Source organism: Lonchura striata, chromosome 6 (genome assembly GCF_046129695.1).
Source record: "Lonchura striata isolate bLonStr1 chromosome 6, bLonStr1.mat, whole genome shotgun sequence".
Classification (NCBI taxonomy): Eukaryota; Metazoa; Chordata; class Aves; order Passeriformes; family Estrildidae; genus Lonchura; species Lonchura striata.
Window position 1 is genome coordinate 64,510,948 of NC_134608.1, and position 26,517 is coordinate 64,537,464.

At 50.6% G+C, this 26,517-nt stretch overlaps 1 protein-coding gene across 1 annotated transcript in view; it reads left to right on the plus strand.

Moving 5' to 3' along the window:
• The window catches only part of LOC144246548 (uncharacterized), a 319,583-nt gene that overhangs the window by 3,594 nt on the left and 289,472 nt on the right, over positions 1–26,517 (plus strand). The window contains 6 exon segments of the mRNA XM_077784459.1: positions 551–1,045; positions 1,634–1,724; positions 3,112–3,347; positions 4,056–4,343; positions 5,439–5,928; positions 6,522–6,656. Of these exon segments, the coding sequence (XP_077640585.1) occupies positions 551–1,045; positions 1,634–1,724; positions 3,112–3,347; positions 4,056–4,343; positions 5,439–5,928; positions 6,522–6,656 (1,735 nt within the window).

The window sequence follows — 26,517 nt, forward strand, 5'->3', positions numbered from 1 at the left end:
AGAAGACATAGAGAACATTCCAGAGGACTGTGAGAGTGACCAGGAGCTGTCCTCAGTGGAAGAGGCCATCGAGAATATTCCAGAGGACAGTGAGATTGACCAGGAGCTGTCCCCAGTGGAAGAGGACATTGAGGTCTCTGAAGGGGACAGCACAAGAGAGGAGAAGCTGTCCTCTGCAGTTGAGGACATCATGCTCTCTTCAGGGTACAGCCTGAGTGCTGAGGGGCAGTCCAAAGTGGAAGTGGCCATCAAGCTTAGTCCCGTGGACAGCACGGCTCTTCCCCCAGAGGGGCCCAGCTCTGCCAGCCCCGTGGGCACAGAGGTGGCAGCAGAGGCAGCCCCTGCCGTGCCCGACGCCTCCCCTGCCCCAGGCAGTCCCACGGAGGCCGAGCCGGGAGGTGCTGCCCCGTCCGGAGCTGCTGAGGAGGCAGCAGTGGGGTCAGGGCTGGCAGTGCAGGAGAGGCTGGACGGCTCCGATGAGGAAAACAAAAGTTGGCAATTCTTGCATGACATGGAGCCTTTCCTGGTTGGAGACCCTGAGCTGTCCCAGGAAGCAACCTACTGTGAAGAATGCATGGAGGAAGATCTGCCCCACAGGGATGTCACGAGTTACCACCAACACTTTCACTGGGAAAAATACTTGGACCAAGACCTGTCCCAGAGAGAAGTCAGCAGCTCCCAAGACCCCTCGGACTGGGAAGAATGCATTGAGCAAGTGCTGTCCGGAGGAGATGTCATCAGCTATGCAGAAATTTCAGACTGTGAAGAATACATTGGCCAAAACGTTTCCAGAGGGAATGGCAGCAGACCCTCAGGACTCTCCAACTGGGAAAACGACAGCAACACGGGGCTCGTGCAGGAGAACTGGCCCAAGCATGTGATCTTGGCCAAGCCCTTGTACACAGAGGATGATGAGTGGGACGATGTGAGCCTCCTGGAGCTGCCCCCAGAACAGGACAAAGAAAAGAATGTGGACAAGTGGAAAGTTTTTGTGTCAGAGGGGCTCGCAGTGCCCGTCCCTCAGGAGGCCTGGGCTGAGTGCCCGGCACAGGAGCCGTGCAGCCGAGGGCTGGCGCCTGCCCCGCACAGCCCCCCCAGCCCCCGGCCTGCCCGGCTGGGAGCCCAGGCCCTCCGCGGGCAGCCGGCTGCCCCCAGGAAACGTCCCTCCCGCTTCAGGCGGGCGCTGCGGGCGCTGCGGGGGCTGTTCCGCTGTCCCTGCCTCAGGCCACGCACTGAGGACTGAAAGAGACACAGAGAAAGGTGAAGAAGAAGAGGAGAAGGAAGGTGAAGAACAGGAGGAAGATGAAGATGACCGCTCCTTCCAATCCCGCTCCTCTGTGTTGGAGCAGCAGCTGTCCTGTTCGGCTCGAGGGGCTCAGAGATTGCTGCTGCAGCTCCTCCAAGCCAGGGAAGAGAAAAGCCTTTGGATGGGCCAAGCAAGCCAAGCAAAACCCAACCAGGCAGAGCCACGAAGGCCTGGGCAGTGGGGCTTGGAAAATGCCCACCCAAAGAGCCCAAAGCTCCCCCATCCCTGCCCCGCACACACCCGGCCCCAGGCTGGAAGGTGCAGCAACCACTTCTGGGGCACAAAGCAGAGGCTCCTGGAACAGACTCTGAGCACAAACCGCTCCAGGACAATGGCAAAGACGACAAAGACAAAGATGAAGACAAAGACACAGAAAAAGAGGACAAAGACGACATAGCAGATGAAGAAGATGAAGACTGTGAAGAAGATGAAGACAATGAAGAAGGTGAAGACAAATAGGATGAAGAAGATGAAGACAGCAAAGAGGAAGAAGACAAAGATGAAGACTAAAAAGACAAGACATAGAATGATTATTTAAGAATAGATAGAAGAAGTATAGTAATAAGAATTTATAAATACTTAGAAGAGTACTAGGAATAGGAATTTCAATATATGCAGAACAAAAAGTATAGGAATAGGAATAAGAATTTCAAAATATGTAGAAGAAGAATAGGAATAGGAATAAGAATATAAAAATACATAGAAGTAGCAAAGAAGAAGAAGAATAGTAAAGAGTAGGAAAAGAAGAACCATAAGAAGAATAAGAATAGAAAAGTGAAGAGAAAATTGAAGGAATAAGGAAAACTAGCAATTAATTGATTTTTATTACATATTGTATATTTCTTTCACAGTTATGAAATAAAAACATTACTCTACATTATGTTGTAATCACAATGCGGTTGAGAACAGAGCAAAGCAGGCTGAAGCTTAATAACAAGGGAAAAACTTTATTAAGCCACTACTATTATACTACTATAAAATAAAAAAAGAAAGAAAAAAAAAAAAACACACACACAAAATTTAAAATGAAGACATTTTAAAACATTCAGAATCTCACCACCTAACTTTAACAAAGTACAGTGAGACAGAACATGGACCATAATCGGTTCCCACCGTCTAGATAATTAATAAAAAGAGAGAGTTCTCCTGGGAATTCTGCTTTTAACCCCTCTGTGTTCTCAGAGGCATGTCCACCTTCAAGTGGTCAATATCCAAACTGACCTCTTCTTTCCAATGAAATTCTTTTTCCACATCAAACCACGACAGGATCTCAATCAGGGAGTGGCCCAGGGGCTGAGTGGCAGGGAACATTCAGGAAAAAGTGGCAGGGTTGCCTGGACAGGTAGGGAAGGGACTGGGACAAAGGGAGGGGAATAATTGAGGGACACCATTAAAGGGATTGTGCAACATAGGGAAAAAAAACAACTTGGTGAAAGCGTGGGGGGATAACAGAATGAACCATTTAACAATAACTTAATGAAATAAACATAAACCCCAACAGGTTCCTGTCTGCTCCAGTGCTATTGGGGTGCCAGGGGTGGCCCTTTGTGACACGGCACATGGTGTCACGGCCCTTTGTGATGTGGGACGTGATGGTGGCCAGAGACCCTTGTGACATCAGGGAGCCCCGCCCGGGCTGAGGGTCTCCAAGGGGCGCAGAGCCCTGGGGTGCCCAGTCCCAGGAGAGCCGCTCTCTGAGGAGGACGCAGCTCCCTGGCTCTGTCTGCGCCAGACGCCGACAGCGACAGCGGCCAACAGCGACAGACAGAGACAGCGACGAGGACAAAGCCAACTCCACCTCCCAGTCCCGCAGCACCTTGCCCAGCTGGCTGGAAGCCACCAGCGAGCCGTGGTCAGGGGCAGTGGCAGCTCAGTCCTGCCACTGTCACAGACTGAGGAGGAGGAGAGGCCCTTTGCTGAGATGGACCGTGAACTTTCCCGGAGAGAAGATGTGGATGAGACCCACCAGAGAGGAGTTCCAGGAGACCAAGAAGTGTCCCAGCAAGGAGCCAGGAGCAGCCAAGAGCTGTACCAAGGCCAGGTACGTGTGGGAGTTTGGGAAGTTTCCCAGTCCAGAGGGGGGACACACCAAGAGCTCAATGAATGGGAAGAAACCATCAGAGCTCAGGAGCTGTCCCAGTGGGAGGAGGACAGTGAGATGTACCAAGAGGGGTGGGAGAGGGAAGAACGTGTGACAACCCAAGAGATTTCCCAGTGGGAAATAGATGTGAGTGAGCGGCAGGAGATGGGATGGGGAGAGGACGAGAGGTGCCACGAGCTGTCCCTGCAGAGAGATCTGCGTGTCCCAGAGGATTCCCAAGGGCATGATGCCCAAGAGCATTCCCGGAGGGAAGGTGAGAGGTATCAAGACCTCTCAGCATGGGGACAAGGTGTACACTCCCACATGTCCCAATGGGAAGACAGGAGAGAGCTGGAATTGTCCCAAGTGAGAGACAGCAGTGTCAGGGAGCTGTGCCAAGGACCAGACGCTGCAGCCCAAGAGCTGCCCCGGTGGGACGATGTGAGTGAGCGAAAGCTGTCCCAAAGGGAGGAAGATGTGAGCAGGCAGGAGCTGTCCCAATGGGGACACAACATCAGCTCTGAGATCTGGGACAGACCCTTGTGCCCAGGGAGGGACGAGGAGCCTCAGCCTTGTCCCCCAGAGTGGCCCAGCTCTGCCAGCCCCGTGGGCACAGAGGTGGCAGCAGAGGCAGTGCCTGCCCTGACCAGCGCCTCTCCTTCCCTGCAGAGTCCCACGGAGGCCGAGCCGGCAGCTGCTGCCCCGGCTGGAGCTGCTGAGGAGGACGAGGAGGCCCCTGAGCCTCTCCTGTCCCAAGGGGAAGATTTGGGAAACCAAGAGCTGCTCCCTTGGGACGACGATGTCAGCTCCAGTTCTTTGGAGAACCCACTGGGCTCAGTAAAGGAGGAGAAGAACACCCAGACTTGTTCCTCATCCAGTGACGAGGAGCTGTCCCAGGTTGAAGAGGCCATCGAGCTCCCTCCAGGGAACAGCAACACTGACCCAGAGCTGTCCTCAGTGGAAGAGGCAATTGAGGCCATCCCATGGGACAGCGCAAGTGACCAGGAGCTGTCCCCAGTGAAAGAGTCCCTTGAGGGCATTCCAGAGGACAGCACAAGAGAGAAGGAACTGTCCTCAGTGGAAGAGGACATCGAGGTTGTTCCAGAGGACAGCAGAAATGAGCAGGAGCTGTCCTCCGTGGAAGAGGCCATCGAGAACATTCCAGAGGACAGCACAAGAGACCAGGAGCTGTCCTTAGTGGAAGAGGCAAGTGATGATTTTGCATGGGACAGCACAAGTGACCCAGAGCTGTCCTCAGTGGAAGAGGCAATTGAAGATATTCCATGGGACAGCACAAGTGACCCAGAGCTGTCCTCTGTGGAAGAGGCCATCGAGGTTGCTCCAGAGGATGGCACAAGTGACCAGGAGCTGTCCTCAGTGGAAGAAGACATCGAGGTTGCTCCAGAAGAGAGCACAAGTGACCAGGAGCTGTCCTCAGTGGAAGAGGCCATCGAGAACATTCCAGAGGACAGCATGAGTGACCAGGAGCTGTCCTCAGTGGAAGAAGACATAGAGAACATTCCAGAGGAGAGCATGAGTCACCAGGAGCTGTCCTCAGTGGAAGAGGACATCAAATCTATTCCGGAGGACAGCACAAGTGATGAGGAGCTGTCCCCAGTGGAAGAGGACATTGAGGTCTCTGAAGGGGACAGCACAAGAGAGGAGAAGCTGTCCTCTGCAGTCGAGGACATCATGGTCTCTTCAGGGTACAGGCCGACTGCTGAGGGGCAGTCCAAAGTGGAATTGGCCATCAAGCTTAGTCCCGTGGACAGCACGGCTCTTCCCCCAGAGGGGCCCAGCTCTGCCAGCCCCGTGGGCACAGAGGTGGCAGCAGAGGCAGCCCCTGCCGTGCCCGACGCCTCCCCTGCCCCAGGCAGTCCCACGGAGGCCGAGCCGGGAGGTGCTGCCCCGTCCGGAGCTGCTGAGGAGGCAGCAGTGGGGTCAGGGCTGGCAGTGCAGGAGAGGCTGGACGGCTCCGATGAGGAAAACAAAAGTTGGCAATTCTTGCATGACATGGAGCCTTTCCTGGTTGGAGACCCTGAGCTGTCCCAGGAAGCAACCTACTGTGAAGAATGCATGGAGGAAGATCTGCCCCACAGGGATGTCACGAGTTACCACCAACACTTTGACTGGGAAAAATATTTGGACCAAGACCTGTCCCAGGGAGAAGTCAGCATCTCCCAAGACCCCTCGGACTGGGAAGAATGCATTGAGCAAGTGCTGTCCGGAGGAGATGTCATCAGCTATGCAGAAATTTCAGACTGGGAAGAATACGTTGGCCAAAACGTTTCCAGAGGGAATGGCAGCAGACCCTCAGGACTCTCCAACTGGGAAAATGACAGCAACATGGGGCTCGTGCAGGAGAACTGGCCCAAGCATGTGATCTTGGCCAAGCCCTTGTACACAGAGGATGATGAGTGGGACGATGTGAGCCTCCTGGAGCTGCCCCCAGAACAGGACAAAGAAAAGAATGTGGACAAGTGGAAAGTTTTTGTGTCAGAAGGGCTCGCAGTGCCCGTCCCTCGGGAGGCCTGGGCTGAGTGCCCGGCACAGGAGCCGTGCAGCCGAGGGCCGGCGCCTGCCCCGCACAGCCCCCCCAGCCCCCGGCCTGCCCGGCTGGGAGCCCAGGCCCTCCGCGGGCAGCCGGCTGCCCCCAGGAAACGTCCCTCCCGCTTCAGGCGGGCGCTGCGGGCGCTGGGGGGCTGTTCCGCTGTCCCTGCCTCAGGCCACGCACTGAGGACTGAAAGAGACACAGAGAAAGGTGAAGAAGATGAGGAGAAGGAAGGTGAAGAACAGGAAGAAGATGAAGATGACCGCTCCTTCCAATCCCGCTCCTCTGTGTTGGAGCAGCAGCTGTCCAGTTCGGCTCGAGGGGCTCAGAGATTGCTGCTGCAGCTCCTCCAAGCCAGGGAAGAGAAAAGCCTTTGGATGGGCCAAGCAAGCCAAGCAAAACCCAACCAGGCAGAGCCACGAAGGCCTGGGCAGTGGGGCTTGGAAAATGCCCACCCAAAGAGCCCAAAGCTCCCCCATCCCTGCCCCGCACACACCCGGCCCCAGGCTGGAAGGTGCAGCAACCATTTCTGGGGCACAAAGCAGAGGCTCCTGGAACTGACTCTGAGCACAAACTGCTCCAAGACAACGGCAAAGAAGACAAAGACAAAGATGAAGACAAAGACACAGAAAAAGAGGACAAAGACGACATAGCAGATGAAGAAGACAAAGACAGTGAAGAAGACGAAGACAAACAGGATGAAGAAGATGAGGAAGACAGCAAAGAGGAAGAAGACAAAGATGAAGACTAAAAAGACAAGACATAGAACGTTTATTTTAGAATAGATAGATGAAATATAGTCATAAGAATTTAGAAATACTTAGAAGAAGAAGTGTACTAGGAATAGGAATTTCAATATATGCAGAACAAAAAGTATAGGAATAGGAATAAGAATTTCAAAATATGTAGAAGAAGAAGAATAGGAATAAGAGTAAGAATATAAAAATACATAGAAGTAGCAAAGAAGAAGAAGAATAGTAAAGAGTAGGAAAAGAAGAACAATAAGAAGAATAAGAATAGAAAAGTGAAGAGAATATTGAAAGAATAAGGAAAACTAGCAATTAATTGATTTTTATTACATATTGTATATTTCTATAACAGTTATGAAATAAAAACATTAATGTACCGTGTGTTGTAATCACAATGCATTCTAATGTCCCCACGCTGTTCCCGTGATTGAAGAATCTGTGTGTTTCTAATAAAGTGTGCAAGGCACAGGAGCAGAGTGCCCAGATTGCGTGTCCTGTCTCCCCGAGGTGCCGATGGATTGTCCCAGCCCGTGGCACGGAGCGCCCCGCGAGCAGCGCGGGCTCAGCCCCGGCGGCAGCGGGAGAGTTCCCGGCCGGGCCGGCGGGGCAGGGCTGTCGCTGCTCTCTGCAGGCAAACGGGAGGCGCAGGCTGAGCCCGGCTGGCAGAGAGCTGTGCCGGGCAGCCCTTTGCAGCAGGGCTGTGCCGCCAGCACAGCGAAGGCAGCAGAGCCCCGCTCTGCCGCTGCCCGTGGCCGGGGAGCCGGGCCGGGGCTGTTCCTGCAGCCCTGCCTGCCTCCAGCAGCCCCGGGCCGGGCGGGAGGGGTTCCCCCGCTGCAGCCCCAGCTGAGGCAGCAGCAGCAGCTCTGTGCTGCTCCTGGCACATCCCTGCGGCAGCAGCTGCACGGGGCTGGGCAGCCGCAGAGCCCAAAGCAGCGCAGCAGCAGCGCAGCAGCAGCGCAGCTCTGGGGCTCTGCTGCTGCTGCTGCTGGGCAGCCCCACAGGGCTCAAGGCTGAGCAGCCGTGCCTGGAGCCCGCTCCTGGCTCCTCCAGCCTCGGGGCTGCTCCTCTGCTGCTCCAGGGCAGGGCCTTTCTCCGGGACTGGCTTTTCTTTCTGCTGGGAGAACTCTCTCACAAACCCCAGGATCCCCGGGGCTGGAAAAGCCCTCCCAGCCCAGGGAGTCCCAGCTGGGCCCCATGCCCACCTTGTCTCCAGCCCAGAGCACTCAGTGCCACCTCCAGGGGACACCTGCAGGGATGGGCATTCCAAAGCTCCCTGGGCAGCCCCTGCCAGGGCCTGAGCACCCTTTCCATGGGGAAATTCCTGCTGCTGTCCCAGCTGAGCCTGCCCTGGCCCAGCCTGCGGCCGTTCCCTCTCCTCCTCTCCCTGTTCCCTGGGAGCAGAGCCCGACCCCCCAGCTATCCCCTCCTGGCAGGGGCTACAGAAGGATTGTTCCTTTCCTAGGCCCTCTCCTCCTCTTCTCTGCTTTCCAAAACTAAAAAGGAATCACTGAAGTATGACAAATCCCACACAAATATTTGGGACTGGATGTTGGCCCATTTCTTGTGTCCACAAGGACAACCAAGTGTCTCCCTCCTCCCGTGCCCAAAATCCAACCGCAGAGAGTCCCTAGGCCAGCATTCTCTCTGTGGGAGCAGCAGGAAGGAAGTTTGAGAACTTCTGCAGCCCTGAGAGAGGGGAAGGCAGGAATTCTCCTTTCTTTCTGTCTTTTCCACACCAAAGGAGACTACTGCAATGGGAAAAGGAATTGTTCATGGTGGTGCTGCCCCGTGGGGCTCCAGCCCACAGGAGAATCCTGCAGGATATCAGGTGTGCTCCCACCTGCAGGTTGGCACTTCATAGCTGTGCCAGGAGTGGAAAAATTGGGGAGAAAATGTAGCTATCATGCTGGCATGGTAGCATGGAGGAAGGTTTTGGAAAGGCCTTGGGAATGGTAAACTGAGGAAAAGGATACATTCATGTATGCCCCATTGTTTTAGAAAGGCTTTGGGAATGAGAAACTGAGGGAAAAGATACATTTATGTATGCTCCACTTGAAGAGAGCCCGACAGAGGAATGGTTGTACAACAGGGGACAGGATACTGTAAAATTAATCCAAATAGGGAGGGCTACGTGACTGCTGCAAAGTTCGCATGGCCCTGAAGAGTAGATGGTGTGCAGAAAGCAGGATATTGAAACTGCTTGGTATGTAGAAGTAGATAGAGAAGAACAAAGGGGTACTAAGCTGTTCCAACTGCAAGGCCAGCCGGACAGGCATGTATCGATCATAAAGATACTTTTAAGATAATAGTACAAGTCACATAGCAACCAATCATGAGCTTGGCTTTTGCAATATGTATGAGCTAATTAACGAACATATATAAACTGTGTAATCTCTCACAATAAACTGAGACTTGATGATCATGATATAATGAGTCTTGTCTCCCGCGGCATTCCCTCTAACAACTGGCGCCCGAAAGCAGGGACCTGATCCGAGCCTAAGGCGAGAGAAGTGCTGCGTTGGAGTGCGGGTCCTGCAGCTGGAAGGACGGCGAAAGAGTCGATACTCTCTGCTCCGCGCCCTGAGTGACCGCAGCGGCGAGCTCAGCCGATACGTGCTGCCGAAGCCTGAATGAGCCAGCAACGGTACCGACGTAATCATGGAAAGGCAAGCAGCATATGATTTATTTAGTGCTTCTCTTAGAAAAAGGCAGATTAGGGGGATTGACTTAGATAAGGATCTCCCTTCGCTATTGCATCATGCTGAGTCTTACGGCTTTTTCGTTAACCCCCATAGTGTTCATAAACTTTCAGAATGGAGAAGATATAGGGATAAGTTGTGGGAATTAGTGTTAGATGAGGATAAACCGGGCAAGAAAATGAGTAAACTTTGGAGAGTGGTTGATAACGAATTGTTAATGTGTCAGGCAGAAAAGAGGGCGGTGGAAGTGATACGGACAGCTCTGGAGAAAAATAAGGAATGTAAACCCTCGCTTCTCTCCAGTGAGCCAAACCCTCCGGTTCTCACAAATTTTCCCATTCCCATCTCTGCTTCTGAAATGCCTGTACCTCCCATAGACACTAGTAGCATTGAGGTGCTGGAAATTGAGATCCAAATTGCTTTATGGCAACGGGACTGGGATCCCAAATTCACTTTGTGTGAACGGGGATCAGGTAGAACGGAGCGGGCGCGGGGCCAGACAGAGCGGGGCCGGCCAGCACCGAGCCGGAGGCGAGCCCGGGGCGGAGCGGACATCAGCCGAGAGACGAAAGGCTCCTTGCTGCCGAGCAGCAGCGCAAGGGGGGAGAGGGGCGTTCCTGGGGCTCGGCCGCGCTGGAGCCGGAGCAGGCGGGGCGCGGCCGTGGCGGGGGTGTCTCTTCTCCCATCCACAAGGTGACACAACAAGGACGGGAGCGAGGCGGCGCCGCCCCTCATCTCCCCGCAGCGCCCAGCAATGGCGGCGGAGATGGCGGCACAGTCCTGGTTGCCATGGCAGCGACAACGCCCAGAGCAGCAGCGCCGCCGGTGGCGGGATCGCAGCACTACAGCAAAAATTTCAACAGCATCTTCCCAATTTCTTACAAGAGTCAGAAGACATAATGAAAAAGTACAGCAGGACCGAGTGTTTTCCAAGATACCAAGAAGGATGAACATTATGTGAATCAATGTTATTTCAAATATGATATAGATAAAAATCACTGTATAAAGATAGAAATGTTAGTAATGATTTAATTACCAAAAATGTCTCTGAAAACAAAGAGTTGAGAAAATGTCATCTGATGGAATTTTAGTATTAAGTTTGTAATCTCTGTATTTGGGTTTTTATAGATAATAATATAAGTAATAGTGATTTTTAAGTTTTATAGATAATACGATAAATAGTGATTGTTAAGTTTTTGTAAGTAATGATAAGTAGTGATTGTTACTAATGTTATATGAGTGCTTTAAAAGGATTGTCTTAAACTATTTTAAACATTTCTTGTTAATAGGTTGATCATAAAATGTGAGTTGTCTGATTTTTGTGATAAGAATTATTATTAAGGTATTAAGGTATTAAGGTGTTGTTATAGTATTTACAGTCAGTTTTCATATGTTTTATTATCTCTTTAGGTGATTGATTACAAGATGTTTTTTCAGGATCCTGTGTTTTTGATTTTTTAACTACTCATGTGTTTTCTTTATCCAATCTTTTATGCAGCTGCAATTCATCTTCCTTTAAAAATTCATTGTCCAAATTTTAATTCAAAATTTCAGACTTCAAATTTTCAGATTTCTGAAGAAAGGGTTTGTTATATTTAGAGAATTTTTGTCTTGAAAGAGATTTTAGACAGGTTCAATTATTTGATAGTTTGATAAAGTTTTAATAATAAGGTTTTTTTCTTGTAACTGTTATTTCTAGGACTTTTGTTTTATAATGTGTTAAAACATATCCTCCAATTAGAGTTTGAGCTCTGGCCAAGCTCTGGCTCTATGTGGATGGTGTGATTGACCCAGGTGTTCTCTGCATCAAAAAGTATTCAAGTCCTTTTGGCTTAACAATTTGACCATATAGGGCAGCTGAGCCTCAAAGGGAGTTTTGGAGAGACATGATCCGGACATGTTTTATCCAAATCTCTGTTGTTTTAAGGTTTATCAGCTGCTGCAGACTCTGGGATGACAATTTGATAGTTTAGCACTTGGTAACTGTGATTTTATATGTAATATTAATTGTGTATGCATTGTTTTGTTCTTGATGTTTTTTCATGTTTATAACAAAGATGTTGATATTTCCATTTCTTCATGCAAATTTTAGGAAACAGAATTGAGAGAGGACCCTCCAGTCCCTGTGGGGGGTGTTGAGTTTGCTTTTGTTTTAACAGGTGCAGAATCTAGATAGATTTCAGTGAAGAATGTTAAACTTATCAATTTCAAGAGAACACTAATCTCTCCACAAGTAAATCAGAGGATGCACAGCAAAAGTGGATTGTACAAAGATTTGTGTTTCACCCACAGAAGATTGTAGGCTTTTAAGTTTTTTCATAAGTGTGTTTTTAATTATGTTATAGACTTTTCTACTAAGTTTTAATGAGTTTTAGTAATGCCTGTGATTTTTCTGTTCATTTTGCCATTGCTTTTCAATGGCAAAAGAAAAAGAGGGACAATCAATTAGATAATCAAAAGCATAACATTAAGTTTATCATAAATATAGTTTGTATTTAGAATTAAGTTTGTTCCTTTCATGTTAAACAGAGCAATCAAGAACATGAGAAATATGAAGTGGAGTGCACTTCTGTAATATAACCTCATTTTTCACCCCATGAGTTACTTCAGTGCAAGCTCTCACACAATTGAAAATCCTAGCCTACTGGACAAAAAAGTAAATTAGTATTCCATCTAAAATGTTGAGTGAGCTTGCCACAAATATAAGTAGTATCTGTCATGCAGTTCTGCAAAACAGAGCAGCAGCCACTAATTTACTTCTTCTAGCCCAAGGTCATAGTTGTGAAGAATTTGAAGGAATGTGCTGTATGAACTTATCTGATCACTCTATGTCTATCCATAAGCATATACGAAAATTGACCGAGCTAACTCAACAGTTAAAGGTAGAGGATAGATTAGGTTTAAAAAGATAGCTAAAAGGATTGGGGATCGGACCATAGTTAAGAGACATTATCAAATACGGCATAATAGTTCTAAGCATAATTGTGATACTTTTGCTTGTTTTGCCCTGTGTGTTTACTTGCTTGCAAGGCTTGATGCAGCAGATTGTGCAGAAAATGCTGAATTCACACCTTCTTGTACAAAAGGAAAACGGGGGAGATGAAGAGAGCCTGACAGAGGAATGGTTGAACGACAAGGGACATGATACTGTAAAATTAATCCAAATAGGGAGGGCTACGTGACTGCTGCAAAGTTCGCATGGCCCTGAAGAGTAGATGGTGTGCAGAAAGCAGGATATTGAAACTGCTTGGTATGTAGAAGTAGATAGAGAAGAACAAAGGGGTACTAAGCTGTTCTAACTGCAAGGCCAGCTGGACAGGCATGTATCGATCACAAAGATACTTTTAAGATAATAGTACAAGTCACATAGCAACCAATCATGAGCTCAGCTTTTGCAATATGTATGAGCTAATTAACGAACATATATAAACTGTGTAATCTGTCACAATAAACTGAGACTTGATGATCATGATATCATGAGTCTTGTCTCTCGCGGCACCCTCCAACACTTGTCCTCCTCCTCATCCTCCTCCTCCTTATCCTCCTCATCCTTATCCCCCTCCTCCTCATCGTCCTCCTCTTCATCCTCATTCTCTTCTTTCTCCTCCTCCTCATCTTCCTTCTCCTTTTCCTCCTCGTCCTCCCCATCCTGCTCATCCTCATCCTCCCCGTCCTTCTCCTTGTGGTTCTCCTCATCCTTGTCCTCCTCCTTTTCTTTATTCTCCTCCTTGTCCTCCTCCTCCTCCTGTTCATCTTCCTTCTCCTCCTCATCCTCCTCCTCTTCGTCCTCATCCTCCTCATCCTTCTTCTCCTCCTCCTCCTCCTTCTCCTCCTCATCCTCATCCTCCTCATCATCCTCCTTGTCCTCGTTCTCTCTCTTCCTCCTCCTATTCCTCCTCCGCCTCCTCCTCCTCCTCTTCCTTGTCCTCCTCCTCCTCCGCCTCCTCCTCCTCCTCTTCCTTGTCCTCCTCCTCCTCCTCCTCCTCCTCTGAGTGTGGTTCTCAGGATTCAATGACTCTAGGATTCCAGGAACCTGGAACTCTGGGATTCCATGGCTCTGTGACCCCATGGATGGATTCAGGACTGTCTCCAAGGCCACAAGGGAACGTTGGTGCCAGCGGGAGGGGCTGCAGTGCAGGGGCACCAACAGCTGAGAGGCGACTGCAGCTGCTGCTGCTGCTGCTGCTTGTGGGGGTGCTGCTGGCAGGGGCAGGGCCCTGGTTTGGCTGAGCGTTGACATCTCAGCCTGTGAGCTCCTGGGAGCTCAGGACAGGGCCAGGACTGACCCAGGTTGGCACTGCACTTGAGGACAGACACAGAGAATGGAAAGTGCCCACGGAGTGGTTTCGAGCAGGTCTGTGGGAAGGAGGAGGGAGGGAGGATGAATCCCCTGCCCAAGGCTGCCAAGGGAAGGCTTTGGGAGGGAAAGCAAGCCTTGACCTGACACTAAGCCCTTCAAGGGCTCAGTTGCCCACGCTGAGCAGGATTTCATCGCGCAGAACTGACAGGGCCAGATCCAGGGATGGGGAGGACATCGAGGCAGGCTTCAGGTGAGCAAATTCTGCAGTGCTAACAAAGAGAGAGACTACAGCTAGGTGAGGGAGGCAGGTGGAAAAGGCTTTGTGCCGTCCCTGCTCAGAGGGGATCCTCAGCACAGCCCTGACGATCTGTACATAGGAGAAAACAATGAACACAAAACAACAAAAAGATAAACTGCTAGTAACCACAAGAAGCTCAAGTTCCCTGAGGTGTGAATTGGCGCAGGAGAGCTTGAGAATCTGTGGGATATCACAGAAGAACTGGCCCAGGGCATTGCCATGGCACAGGGGCAGGGAAAATGTATTGGCTGTGTGCAGCAGAGCATTGAGAAAGGCACTGGCCCAGGCAGCTGCTGCCATGTGGGCACAAGCTCTGCTGCCCAGGAGGGTCCCGTAGTGCAGGGGTTTGCAGATGGACACGTAGCGGTCGTAGCACATGATGGTCAGGAGGGAATACTCTGATCCAAGGAAGAAGATAAGCAGAGAAACCTGAGCAGCACATCCTGTGTAGGAGATGTTCCTGGTGTCCCAGAGGGAATTGTGCATGGCTTTGGGGACAGTGGTGCAGATGGAGCCCAGGTCGCTGAGGGCCAGGTTGAGCAGGAAGAAGAACATGGGCATGTGCAGGTGGTGGCCGCAGGCTACGGCGCTGATGATGAGGCCGTTGCCCAGGAGGGCAGCCAGGGAGATGCCCAGGAAGAGGCAGAAGTGCAGGAGCTGCAGCTGCCGCGTGTCTGCCAGTGCCAGCAGGAGGAAGTGGCTGATGGAGCTGCTGTTGGACATTTGCTGTGGCTGCACATGGGCACCTGTTCATGGAGAAAGGACAGGGACAAGTCAGGAGAGGCTGCTTGGAGCCAAACCTGGGCCATTCCCTGCAGCCTGTCCTGCTGGGACTCACCCACCCTTGTTCCTGCTCTGGGAAAACCTTCACCCAGGTCCCTGCCTGAGCTCCAGTTGTGCTGGCTGAGTGTGCCAGGAGCAGCCAGGCCTGTGTGTGGGGGCTCTCGAGGAGCCATCCTTGTCCTGCTGCCCTGTGTTTGTGGCCATTTAGCAGAGGGGCAAGGCTGGATATTCAGGATTTATTAGGGGAGTAATTCCTATTGCAGAGAGGCTTGATACCATCTGCACTCATACTTCTAAGGGAAACAAAACAGATGTCAGGAGTTGGTTTAAGGAATTGTTTTCCTACCCACACATCATTGCTGGCCTTCTGAGGTCAGAACTCCCCAGCATTCCTGCTGCACTCAGAATTTGCCACTGAGAGATGTGAGAGGCAAAGGATTCCCTGTGGCTGAGGGAAGGTGAGGGGCTGGATGGGCTTGTTCCCCCAGCACTGCTCTGCTCAGCCCCCTCTGCTTCCCTGAGCATCTCCCTGGGCCTGGACATCCCCTCCTGAGAGGTGCCTTGTCCCTGCCAGCGCTCACTGAGCCCATCCCACCCTGTGTGCCCTCGGCCCGGCCCTACAGAAACCTGCCTGTGTGCAGGGCCCTGGCTGGGGCAGGCTCTGTGTGCAGCTGGGCAAGGGCAGCTCAGGAGAGCCCTGCTGGGCCCTGCAGAGGTGATGCTGCTGCTGCCCAGGGCTGAGGAGTGGCTGAAGGCCCTTTGGGAGGCTCCCAGCAGAGACACTGACCACCCAAAGTCACAGTTCTGGAGCCTCTGTAAATGTTCAAACATTCCTTTGATGATCCTGTGTGTCCCTTTCAACTCAGAATGTTCTGTGATTCTGGGATTACAATTCCTGTTCTGCTTCTCTCAACCCCCTGCTTCCTACAATCAAAAGAGAAAAAAAAGAACCCTTGCAACAGTGTTAGAACAGTAAAGTACAAAGCAGATCTTTATTGGAAGCTTCCAGGTGTCCCAGTGGGGATGAGGCACACCCAGGCCCTGATTTCAAGAGTTCATTACGGTTGATTAATCAGGATTTTTAACAGGAACATTCAATAGGAGATTCAGTTGCCCCAATTACACACCCCTGGATCAACACATTCCAGTAAGTCCGAGGACTTCTTTGCCCCAGTTTTAGTTATGACTGTTCACATTGTGGTCAAATACCAAAATATTATTCTTGTAAGCACTCTTCCTGATAATAAGACTATACAGTATTTCAGGAATGTATTTAGACAGTCTATTTATTGTACTAAAATCTAAGAGAAAAGTAGGAAACTTACTAGTGTCAGCAAAGATTACAGTTACATAAGTACATAATAGTAGTTTGATAAAGCTAATTAAGAGTTTAATGGAGCTAAGTAAGGATTATAGTTTTATAATTATAAAATAGTAGCTTACAGAGCTACAGTATATGAAAAAACTATAAAAACCAAAAATCTTTATGTCACCACTCCAACATTCCTATCCTGCACCAAGCAGGAAATAGAAAATACTCTCAGGAAAACTTCTGACCTTTACAGCAATCCCAGGCTTACCTCCTTTGGGAAGTGTCCTCCGGAGCTGTGCCCAGGCTGGTCTGGAGCTGGGAGCAGCCCTGCCCCAGCCAGCCCCTCTCAACAGCAGCACCCCCCCTGCTCAGGGTGGCTCCTTCCCCCCACAGCTCCTGGCCAGCGCTGGGAGCAGCTCCAGGGCCGGCTGAGAGCTGTCCCTGGCAGGCAGCAGAGTCCCTGGCCCAGCACAGCGCCCTGGGCTGCAGGACCCTGCTCTGCAGGACAGCCCTGGGCACCCCTGGCTGCTCTGCACAGGAGATGAGCAGAGAATGCACTCACAGGGTCTGTGGGCATTGGCATGTTCCAGCTTTAGGAGATCTCTCCAGGAGCTGCAGCTGCATTGTCCTGCAGCCAGAGGTTCCTGTGCCAAGGGCTGGCAGTGATTCTGCCCCAGGCACTTCTCAGCCTCTTCCCAGCCCTGACTGATTGAAGCTCTCTGTGCCTCTGTGCTGTGCTCGCGCTGGCTGCAGGCACTGCCCCAGCCCTGCTGGGCTGGGAGAAGAGCTGCTCAGCAAGAGAAATGTGCTTTTGAAGCTCTGCTTGGTTACCAGCATCACCCTCTGTGCCAGGAGCCCGGCCCAGCTCAGCAGCACAGACACAGCACAAGGACTTTAATGACTCTCTGGGGCTTTGTGCTCAGGCCCTGAACATCAGGCACTGAGAGGGAGCTGCAGAAACCTCTCCAGAACTCCAAGTCAGAATCCAGCTCCAAAGTTTCTTGGACTTTTAATGGGTCCCACTGAGGGACATGACCGAGAAATTGTCCCCAGGCCCCAGGCAGATCAGAGAACTGGAGGCACTGATGCCAGGTGGGGACAAAGAGAAGCCAAGTCTTGTTGCCCTGGGGCACAGCAGGGTCTGTGCCACCAAGGGCTGTGAGGAGACACCTTGTCCTGAGGCCCTGGGGCCTCCTGGCACAGCCCCAGCCAGGCTGGGCACTGTCAGCCCCTGGTCCTGCCCTCAGCATCCCCCCCATGCCCACATCCCAGTGGCCTCAAGGATCTCCTGGAAGGAGTCCCTGGGGAGCCCTGGTCAGGAATGGCTCCTTCATGCTCCCAGAACTTCAGTTCTTTGCAGGTAATTGATATTTCCCATTTCATATAGACTCTGTGAGAGGTCTGGGCAATCATGGGCCCAATTATCCGCTTTAACAAGTCCCTTGAGAGCTTTGTACTGACACTTAGTGGGGCTCATTACTGCTTTGAGATACTCAACTTTTTTAAGTTATTTTGGATTGTCCTTTCAAAACTGAGAGGTTTTTGTGCCGTTTTGAGTCTCTGAGAGGTTTTTGTGCAATCCTGGACTCTAATTCTCTCCTCCAAGGAGTCCATGAGGAGCCTGTGTTGGGGATGGACCTCAGTGGGTCCCATTAATGGCTGGAGATACTTTGGGATTTTCTTCTGACTTGGACTCCTGGAAAGGTTTGTGCAATCTCCTCTCAGGCCCTGAGGTTCCAGGGCTCAGCTCCAAAGGTACCACGGGGCTCATTAAGATCAAGCAAGTCCTGACAAACCATGGCTCTGCTTTGATATCCCTCTTGTCTGGGGCAGTTCATCAGGAAGTTTCTGTAGTGGTTTTGGTACACCAATTTGAGATTTCTCGGCCAATGCATTAATTAGTGTAGTGGGTTCAGTGTTGGCTAATTACCAGTGCACTCACTGCAATATACTTACTAATTTCCTGTTATGAGATAGGATTAGGAGAAAGGCATAGTAGGCTCAAACTTTAACAGTATAAGGAAAAGTTTGTTAAAAAAACTAAAAGAAAGAGTGATAAGGATCAGAACAAAACTTTCAGAACACCTTCCCTCTCCATACAACCTTTTCTTACATACTGATTATATAAAAAGACAAACCAAAAAATTTTCAATCACTTTACCACCTCTAGAATAGTCTTTCTTTAGTTCACTTAGGGAGTGGAGTCTCTCTTTCTTGCTATGGAGACTTCTCCACAAGAAAACAGTGCTCTTGCGGCTCTCAATTTCCACAAAGAGCAGCTGCCTGGAGAAATCTGCAATTTCGAAGTCCCTCACATTTTTTCACAGCTTTTCCCACAGCTGTGTTTATGGGTCATATCAGCGTATGAGGTATTGGTTTAAAGATGAGCTGTTTAAAAGCAGCAGTTCTCTTAATCTCTTTCTGAAATCATCCTCATCTGTGGGAAGAGAGGTCTTCTCTCCCTGGGGCACAGGGTCTCATCACTATGCTCTCTTTCTCTGTTGAAACATCTCATGAGATCACAGCTATTGCAATATTTGCTTAATTTAGCATGGAGACCATTAATGAAACAAGTCATCTCCCCATAGTTTTCAATGTGTTATAGGGAAAAATAGAATCTGATGTAGCAATGACATCCTTCTCCACAGCTTTAGCAGAGGATTTCAGCCCCAAGATCAAGGCATCTCCTCATCCCTCCCATCTGGGACTCAACTTCCTCTTCCCTGCCCTCGGTGTGTCCATGTTGCTCCTCTGTGTGCCTGCCCTGTGTCCTTTTCTCTCACTGGAGGAGGATGGCAGCACTGGCAGAGTCAATATCTCCCAGGGCTGCAGCTGGTTCCGTGAGCCCGGCCGGGCTCGGTGCTTGCGGCCGGAGCTGTTTTGCCATGGAGGTTTCTGCAGCGGCTGCGCTGGGGCTGTGTCAGGCTGGGCCGCGCTGGGGCAGGGCCAGGATCTCAGCAGCCAGGCCAGAGCCCAGCAGCAGCACGGCCGGGGCCGATGGCTTCTCCTGCCCTGCCCGCCGGCCGCGGGCGAAGCCCAAGGGCGGCAGAGCCTTGGCCGAGCCGGCCCGGCCCGGGGCTGCTCCTGGGGCCCGGCGGATCCTGGCCGGGCCCGGGCTGGCGGCGGGGCAGGGCTCGGCAGGGCCAGATGTCAGCACCCGCAGCCACGGCCCGGCCTCGGCCCCGCGGCCTCCCCTGCCCTGCCCGGCAGCCGATGGCGCCTGGCGGCTCCCTGGGAAGGGGCCTGGCCCCACGGCAGGAGCCGCCCGGCCCCACGGCCGAGACGGGGCTGGGCCGGCCTCGGCACCTCTGTGGGGCCAGAAGGGACAGAGACCCAGCCAGGCTTTCTCATCTCTAACTTGTGTCTGCACAGAGGCGTCTGCAGCTTCCTTAGTGCTTTAACAGACTGTCAGCTCTCAGAGCTAATTACTGATTGGTTTTTGTCAGACACAGAGGAAACTGCTAGCAGCTTCTCTCAGGACATCACTTCTGTGATGCAAAACCACCACAGCAGCACCGAGCACAGAGCTCCTTTGTCCATATGCAGTGGTCATGTGCCCAAGCCCCCAAAACCTCTCATTGAGAGATCTCTGGGCCCTCTCCAAGGTGTTTTCTAATAAAAATAGTAAGCTCATGGTCTGTGAAAATTACCAGAGGACAGGGCTAACCCACTTATCTGTCCTGGATACTTTTGTCTGGAAGCAATCCTTGGATATATGGACTTTAGGAGGCCACATTCTAATTTTGGTCATGGACCATGGACAAGAAAACCATTTCTTTTCCACAGGAATGAAGGAACAGAGCCCCAGTGTTTCAGGGGCAGATGAAAGGTGACCACCACAGTGCAAGGCCAGCCAGAGCTGGCTGTTTTTTCCTAAGACATACCCTTGCATACAGGAAATTGTTTAGGGAGAATACCAGTTTTGGCAATGGGCATCTGAACACAGACAGTTCTTTTCTATAGCAAGGAAAGCACATAGCCCCTTTGCTCCAGGAGCTGATGAGAAGCAGCCCTTGAAATTCCAACATCAGCCAGACCTGTCAGGTGGCCCCTGGCAGGCCAAGCCAGCCAGACCTGGTCCATGTTCCCTCACTTCCATGGGGTCCCTTGCTTCCAGGAGGCTCTGAGGTGTCACAATGCCCCCTTGGTTACATGAGGCCCTGAAGGGTTGGAATGGTCTCCATGGTTCCATCAGGCCCCACAGAGTCATAATGGTCTCTGGGTCCATGGAGCCCCACGGTGTCACCATGGCCCCTTGGTTCCATGGGCTCCAGTGGTGCCACAATGATCCCCTTGGTTCCATGAGGTGCCCACAGTGTCACAGTGATCTCCATGGGAAGGAAAGAACTGAGCCCCATCGTGGCAGGGGCAGCCACCAGAGGCCAAGGCCAGCCAGACTTGACGGTACTGGCAGACTTTGCCTGGGAGCAACCCTTGGATATAGGCAATTTTAGAGGTGGAATCCAAATTTCAGACATGGACACCCAAAGTAGAAGGATGGTTCTTTTCCACAGGAAGAAAAGCACCGAACACCGGTGTTTCAGGGACAGATGAAAGGCTTCCACCAGAGGCTTAAGCCAGCCAGACTTCTCTGTCCTGGTAGCTTTTGTCTGAAAGCAACCCTTGGATAGAGCAAATTTGGGAAGTGGAATCAGACCTCTGTTCATTCCTGAACTGGTAGTTGCTGAAGGAGTCTCTTGGCTCACCATTGCATCCCCCTAGAATGCAGTCTCTCTTGGAGGAGAAGTTGGTTCAGTCTATGGTTAACTACTGGAAGAAGAGTCCAGCCAACAGCCACTCGATCATCTCCCCCCAGCCTTCTTTTCCTAACATCTGAGGTCCCAGGCTGTCTCTCTTTCCTTCAAATTGAGGAGGAGCAGTATTTCACAAAGTCTTCATTTCACAGGAAACGGTTAAAATTCCTGAACTCCCTGGACAGCTGAAATCTCTTGGCCCAGGACGCTGTGCTGTCTCCCACGCTGGGCATCTTCCCCGCCCTCCTCCTTCTCCTCTGCCGGCAAACTCCCAGGTGTCTGCAGGCTCTCTATGTCTTTCCCTCTAGGTGGGGGAGCGGGGGGGAACGACAAAGACATCTCAGACGTTCTCCACCCTTCCGTCTGCAGGAACTGGCCCAGCTCGGTTCCAGGCCCTTCACCCCCGGCCTACCTCTGCAGGCCACATGGCTTCCCCTCCCCCACCCAGCTCATGGCTGGGCAGGGGAGGTTTGCACTCTCCGCTGACCAGAACCAAAGAGAGCGAGTTCTCCTGGGAATTCTGCTTTTAACCCCTCTGTGTTCTCAGAGGCGTGTCCACCTTCAATTGGTCACCCCAAGTGTCAGTATCCAAACCTGACCCCTGACTGGACTGACCTCTTCCTTCCAAGAAAATTCATTTCCCATGTCAAACCACGACACTGCATCAGGAATGCCCCTCTGGGATCCATGGCACACACTCCCAGGGGCTGGAATTCCAGTTCCCAGCCAGGAAAATACGTTCCTGCCCTTGAAGGCAAAGCTCTTATGGAAGAGCCAAAAGCCATGTGGAGCAAGATCCTACAGGGACATTTCACTGCTAGCCTTCATAACTTTACCCATGGTTGTCATAGCTCATGGATTGGGAATGAAATCAGGGCAGGGTCTTTGGTGAGAGCTGCCCTGGTTCAAGGGAGGCATTGAGAGAGAAACAGAGCAGGCAAAGAGAGGTGGGAGGGAAAGGAGGACACAAACACAACCAACTGGGAAGGTGGCACTCTGAAAAGCAAAATAAAACTGAGTGAAAATTAAAAGGACAGGAATAAATAATTCTGAAAGTTTTGTTTACTATCAAAATATATCCCATACACCCAGCTGCACACAATCATGATCCCACACCCTTTAAATTTAGATCCCACTTCTCCCAATTTCACTCCTACCCCATCTCACCCTGGAGGCTGTGGAATTGGATATTTTGTCATGGGTTAGAGTTTTTTGAGGTGGAAACAAGCCACTTTGAGGTGGGATGGTACCCTTTTGGGGTAAGATTTGGTTGTTTTCAGTGAGACTGAGTCATTTTGAGGTGACAGATCAATCCATCTTGACTTCAGAAGTGCAAAGATATGGAGAACACAGCCTGAAATTCCCCAAGAACCCACAAATCCTCCAGAATAAGTCCCCAAACCATAAATTCCTTCTCAAATACCTGTTAAAGGGTTGGATGTTGGAAATCTCTGAATAATTACTTTCTTTTCAGTCCTATTTCAGGTGTTTTAATTGATAAAGACAAATCAGAAGAACATTAGGGCCAAACCAAAAAGATAACCAGTCAGGTGTCTTCCCAACATGGATCACAGGGAAAGTGGGTCACCAGGCCTGTGCCCAACATGGGTCTTCCCATGGGGGATAAGGCTGGAGCAGTGTACAAAGCTCTTCATGCAGTTCAGGGACTCACAGGGCTTCCTTTACTAGAGCCTCCGTTGGTGTTTGGTCAAGTCAGAGCTCTGGGTGAAGCTCTTCCCACACCGGGGACACTCATAGGGCCTCTCCCCAGTGTGGATGCGCTTGTGCCTGATGAGGGTGGAGTTGTGCTTGAAGCCAACCCCGTAGTCGAGGCAGCGGAAGGGCCTCTCATCCATGTGAATCCGCTGGTGCAGAAGGAGAGTGGAGCTGGTGTGAAACCTCTTCTGACACTCAGGACACTCGTAGGGCCTCTCCCCAGTGTGGATGCATTGGTGGGTGACAAGGGCAGAGCTGCAGCTGAAGCCCTTCCCACACTCCCCACACTTGTAGGGCCATTCCCCGGTGTGGATCATCTGGTGGCGGATCAGGCTGTTGCTCTGCTTGAAGCTCTTCCCACACTCCAAGCACTTGTAGGGCTTCTCTCTATCATGGTTCTGCTTAGGGACCACAAGCTCTGAGCTCTGGCTGAAGCTCTGCCCACCTTCCTGGCCCAGGGTGGGTCTTTCCTCCTCAGAGCATCCTGGGCTTGGTTTGCAGTCCCTCCGCCTGCGGGACCACCAGGGCTTTTCCTCCCTGTTTTATTCCTGCGCTGTGGAGTTGCTCAAAACGGCCTCTTCCATGAGGTTCTGCCGCAGGGATTTGTCCTCCCTGCTCTCCATCCTCAGCTCCTGCTCTGGGGGAGGAAGGACAAGGAGAGGATGGGATTTTCCTCCGTGCCAGAGGGAAGGGCAAGGAGATCCCCCCAGTGTGTCCCCGGCAGGAGGGCACCAGCAGCGGGGCTGTCCTGCAGCTGGGGGCCAGGCTGGGCTGGGAGATGGAGCAGGAGAGAGGGGGAAAAGGGCACTGACTTCCTCCTCACCTGCCTCTGTGTCCCAGAGCATCTCCTTGTTCCTCACAGCCTTCTCTTTCATTTCGGACCAATTTGGGAATGGGAAATTCTGTTTTGGGAGGAGTTTTGTATGGGTTTGAAGGCAAACCAGGGGGAGAGTCTAAGCCAGAATGACAATTGAGTAAGAAAATTAAGATCAAGGCAATGATACAGAAACACTGGTTTAAACTCACAGAGTCAGGATATAACCTGACACCACACTGCTCAGGGTGGTGGTAGCTGTCTGATGAAATGGTGGCTGCAGTCAGGTTGGAATGATGAACGTGATTCTGTCAAAGCAGTGATCCTGTAGAAGGGTCTGGTCTTAGTCTGCAGGTCCAGTGGTGGTTATGGAGCTCCTGTCCTCTGGGAATCCAGTAGTCAAGGTGGTTGTGGTGTTGCAAATGGTGAGATTATATCCAGGCAGGAATGCTTGGTTCCTCCCCCTGGGTGGAGCATCCCACAATGGGATGATGTAATTTTATCAGTCCTGCAGTGACACTCAATGGCCCATTAACAGAAGATGGCCCCTGGAGGACGTTATCAGGGCTGAGCCATGGAAGAGATAAAGAACACTGCCCCACCTGTTGATAACAGTTTATGGAGATGGGGACTGAAAACACTTTTGGTTACATCTGACACTGTAACCTGAAACAGTGAGGTAATCCCTGCTCGGGGTGGGGGGTGAACACCACCCCCCTTACCCAAACTGGCTCAGGTGTAAAACCCCCACCCTGGGAAGGCCACGCACACAGGGGACAATGTCACACTTGCCCTGACCCAGGGGAGATTTCTGTCCCTGTCACTCACTTTCTCTCCCTCCTTTTCTCTTTCTTTCCATCTCTCTTTATCTCACATTTACTGATCAATAAAATCCACTTTGGATTTGGTCTTATGAGCTCCTTAATTGGGGCAGTGGCATCTCTCTAACAATTTTATTAACCAGATTGTGACATTATTTTTGCACAGTGAGTTCAGGGCACTGTTGTCTGACCCCAAGTGCCTTTGACAACAGCATGGTTCCCTCCTCTGAGGAGCTTCTGGCTCTTTCAGGAGGAACTCTTAGAAACTTGGATGCAGCTTCCTCTGAGTGACTTTTGGGAGAACTTATGAGGAAAAATGGCTGTTGTGGGTGGCCATTTTAAACAAAATATTTTTTTGTCCTTCACTGAAAAGTTTGTTAAAATCACTGGAGGAAAGGGAACAAATGATACCAGTGATAATGATAAGGATCATTCATCCCAAGGTGAGAAACACAAGGCTACTTAAATCCTACAAGAAGCCCAGCTCAGGTAGCTAAATTCCCAAATAACTCCTGAATTCACAGGCTTGGGGGCTTTTCCAAATAAAAGAATCAATATTTTCTTGGTCCCTGTCACCTTTGTGACAGCTACACAGACCTTTCCCTTCCTTTTAATAATCTGTATGGGACCAAATCTCCACATTTCTCTTTTTGGAACCTGCCAGCATCTGAGCTGGAGCTGTGCTGGAACTGATGAATTTTGGAATTGCCAGAGAATTGCTTCTGTTATTGGTTTATTAATGTTTGGGATTTGTTTGCATTTCCATCACAAGTGACTTGTGGGAAGAGCAAATCTTCCTCAAGGCATTTTATGGAGTGTTAAGTTTAATTTCTGCTGCGTTTGTTTTGTCCAGTGCCCAGGGGATGCTCAAGGGGTCTCTGGTTTTGGTTTGGCCTTAATTTTCTTCTGATTTGTATTTTTCACTTAAAAACACCTGAAAAATTACTAAAAAGAGTATTGACCAGAGATGTCAAAAGTCCCACCATTTTAGAGGTATTTGAGGTGGAATTTATGCTTTGGAAACATATTCTGGAGGTTTTGTGGATTCTTGGGGGATATATGGGAGTATTCTCCATATCTTTATACTCAAAAATCCAAGATGGATTGCTCTTTTACTTCAAAATGACCCAATCCCACTCAAAACCCCTCAATCTTACTTCAAAATGGCTCACACCCACCTCAAAATGGCTGGTTTCCACCTCAGTCCCATGCCAAAATTACTCAATTCCTCAGTCTCCAGGGTGAGATGGGGTTGGAAGGAGATCGGGAGAAGTGAGATCCAAATTTGAGGTTGTGGGGTCAGGATTGTGCGGGGCTGAGTGGTTGTGATTTATTTTGATAATAAATAAAACTTCCAGAATTATTGATTTCTGTTCCATTCATTTTCTGTCAGTTCTGGTTTGCTTTTCAGAGTGCTGCTTTCTCAGCCGATTCTGTTTGTGTCCTCCTGTCCCAGACTGAAAAGCAAGATGTGTTCTTTCTGCCATCTGTATGGCAGTTGTCCTGTGTTAAGTGGGCAGTTTTTCCTTATCTCTTCCACAATCAATCCTCCCTCAGGGGAGACATCTTCTGATAATGGGCTATTGAATGTCACTGCATGACTGATAAGAACTGTAACATCCCATTGTGAGATGTCCCGCCCAGAGGGAGGAGCCAAGCATTCCTACCTGCATCTAGTCTTGAGATTCTGGCCCACCAACACAGCTTTCCCTGTGCTGGATTTTCCCATAGGAACAGCTGCCCCTTCCTTTTCAGAAGAAGATTCCCATTCCTACAGGATCACTACTCCAACAGAACCACACCTGACACTCCTGGAGGACTGCAGCCACAATTCCAATTGGACTGTGCCCAACACCCTGTCCAACAGGGTGTGAGGTTGTATTCTGACTCTGTCAGTGTTGTTTTAGTTAACTGAAATGTTTATCTTTTTATTTTCTTACTAATAAAAATCTATTATTCCTGCTCCCATATTTTTACCCAACAGCCCCCCTTAATTTCCAATTTATAGCAATTCAGAAAGAGTCTACATTTTTCCATTTCAGGGGAGTCCCCTGCTTTCCATAGAAGACACCTGTCTTTCCAAACCAAAACACCTCCTTTCTCTCCTGCCTTCCTTTGCCTGCTCTGTTTCTCTCTCAGTGCCTCCCTTGACCCAGGGCAGCTCCCACCAAAGACTGTCCTGATTTCATTCCCAATCCATGAGCTACAACAACCATGGGTGAAGTTATGAAGGCTGGCAGTGAAATGTCACTGTAAGATCTTGCTCCACTTGGCTTTTGGCTCTTCCATAAGAGCTCTTCCTTCAAGAGCAGGAACATCTTTTCCTGGCTGGGA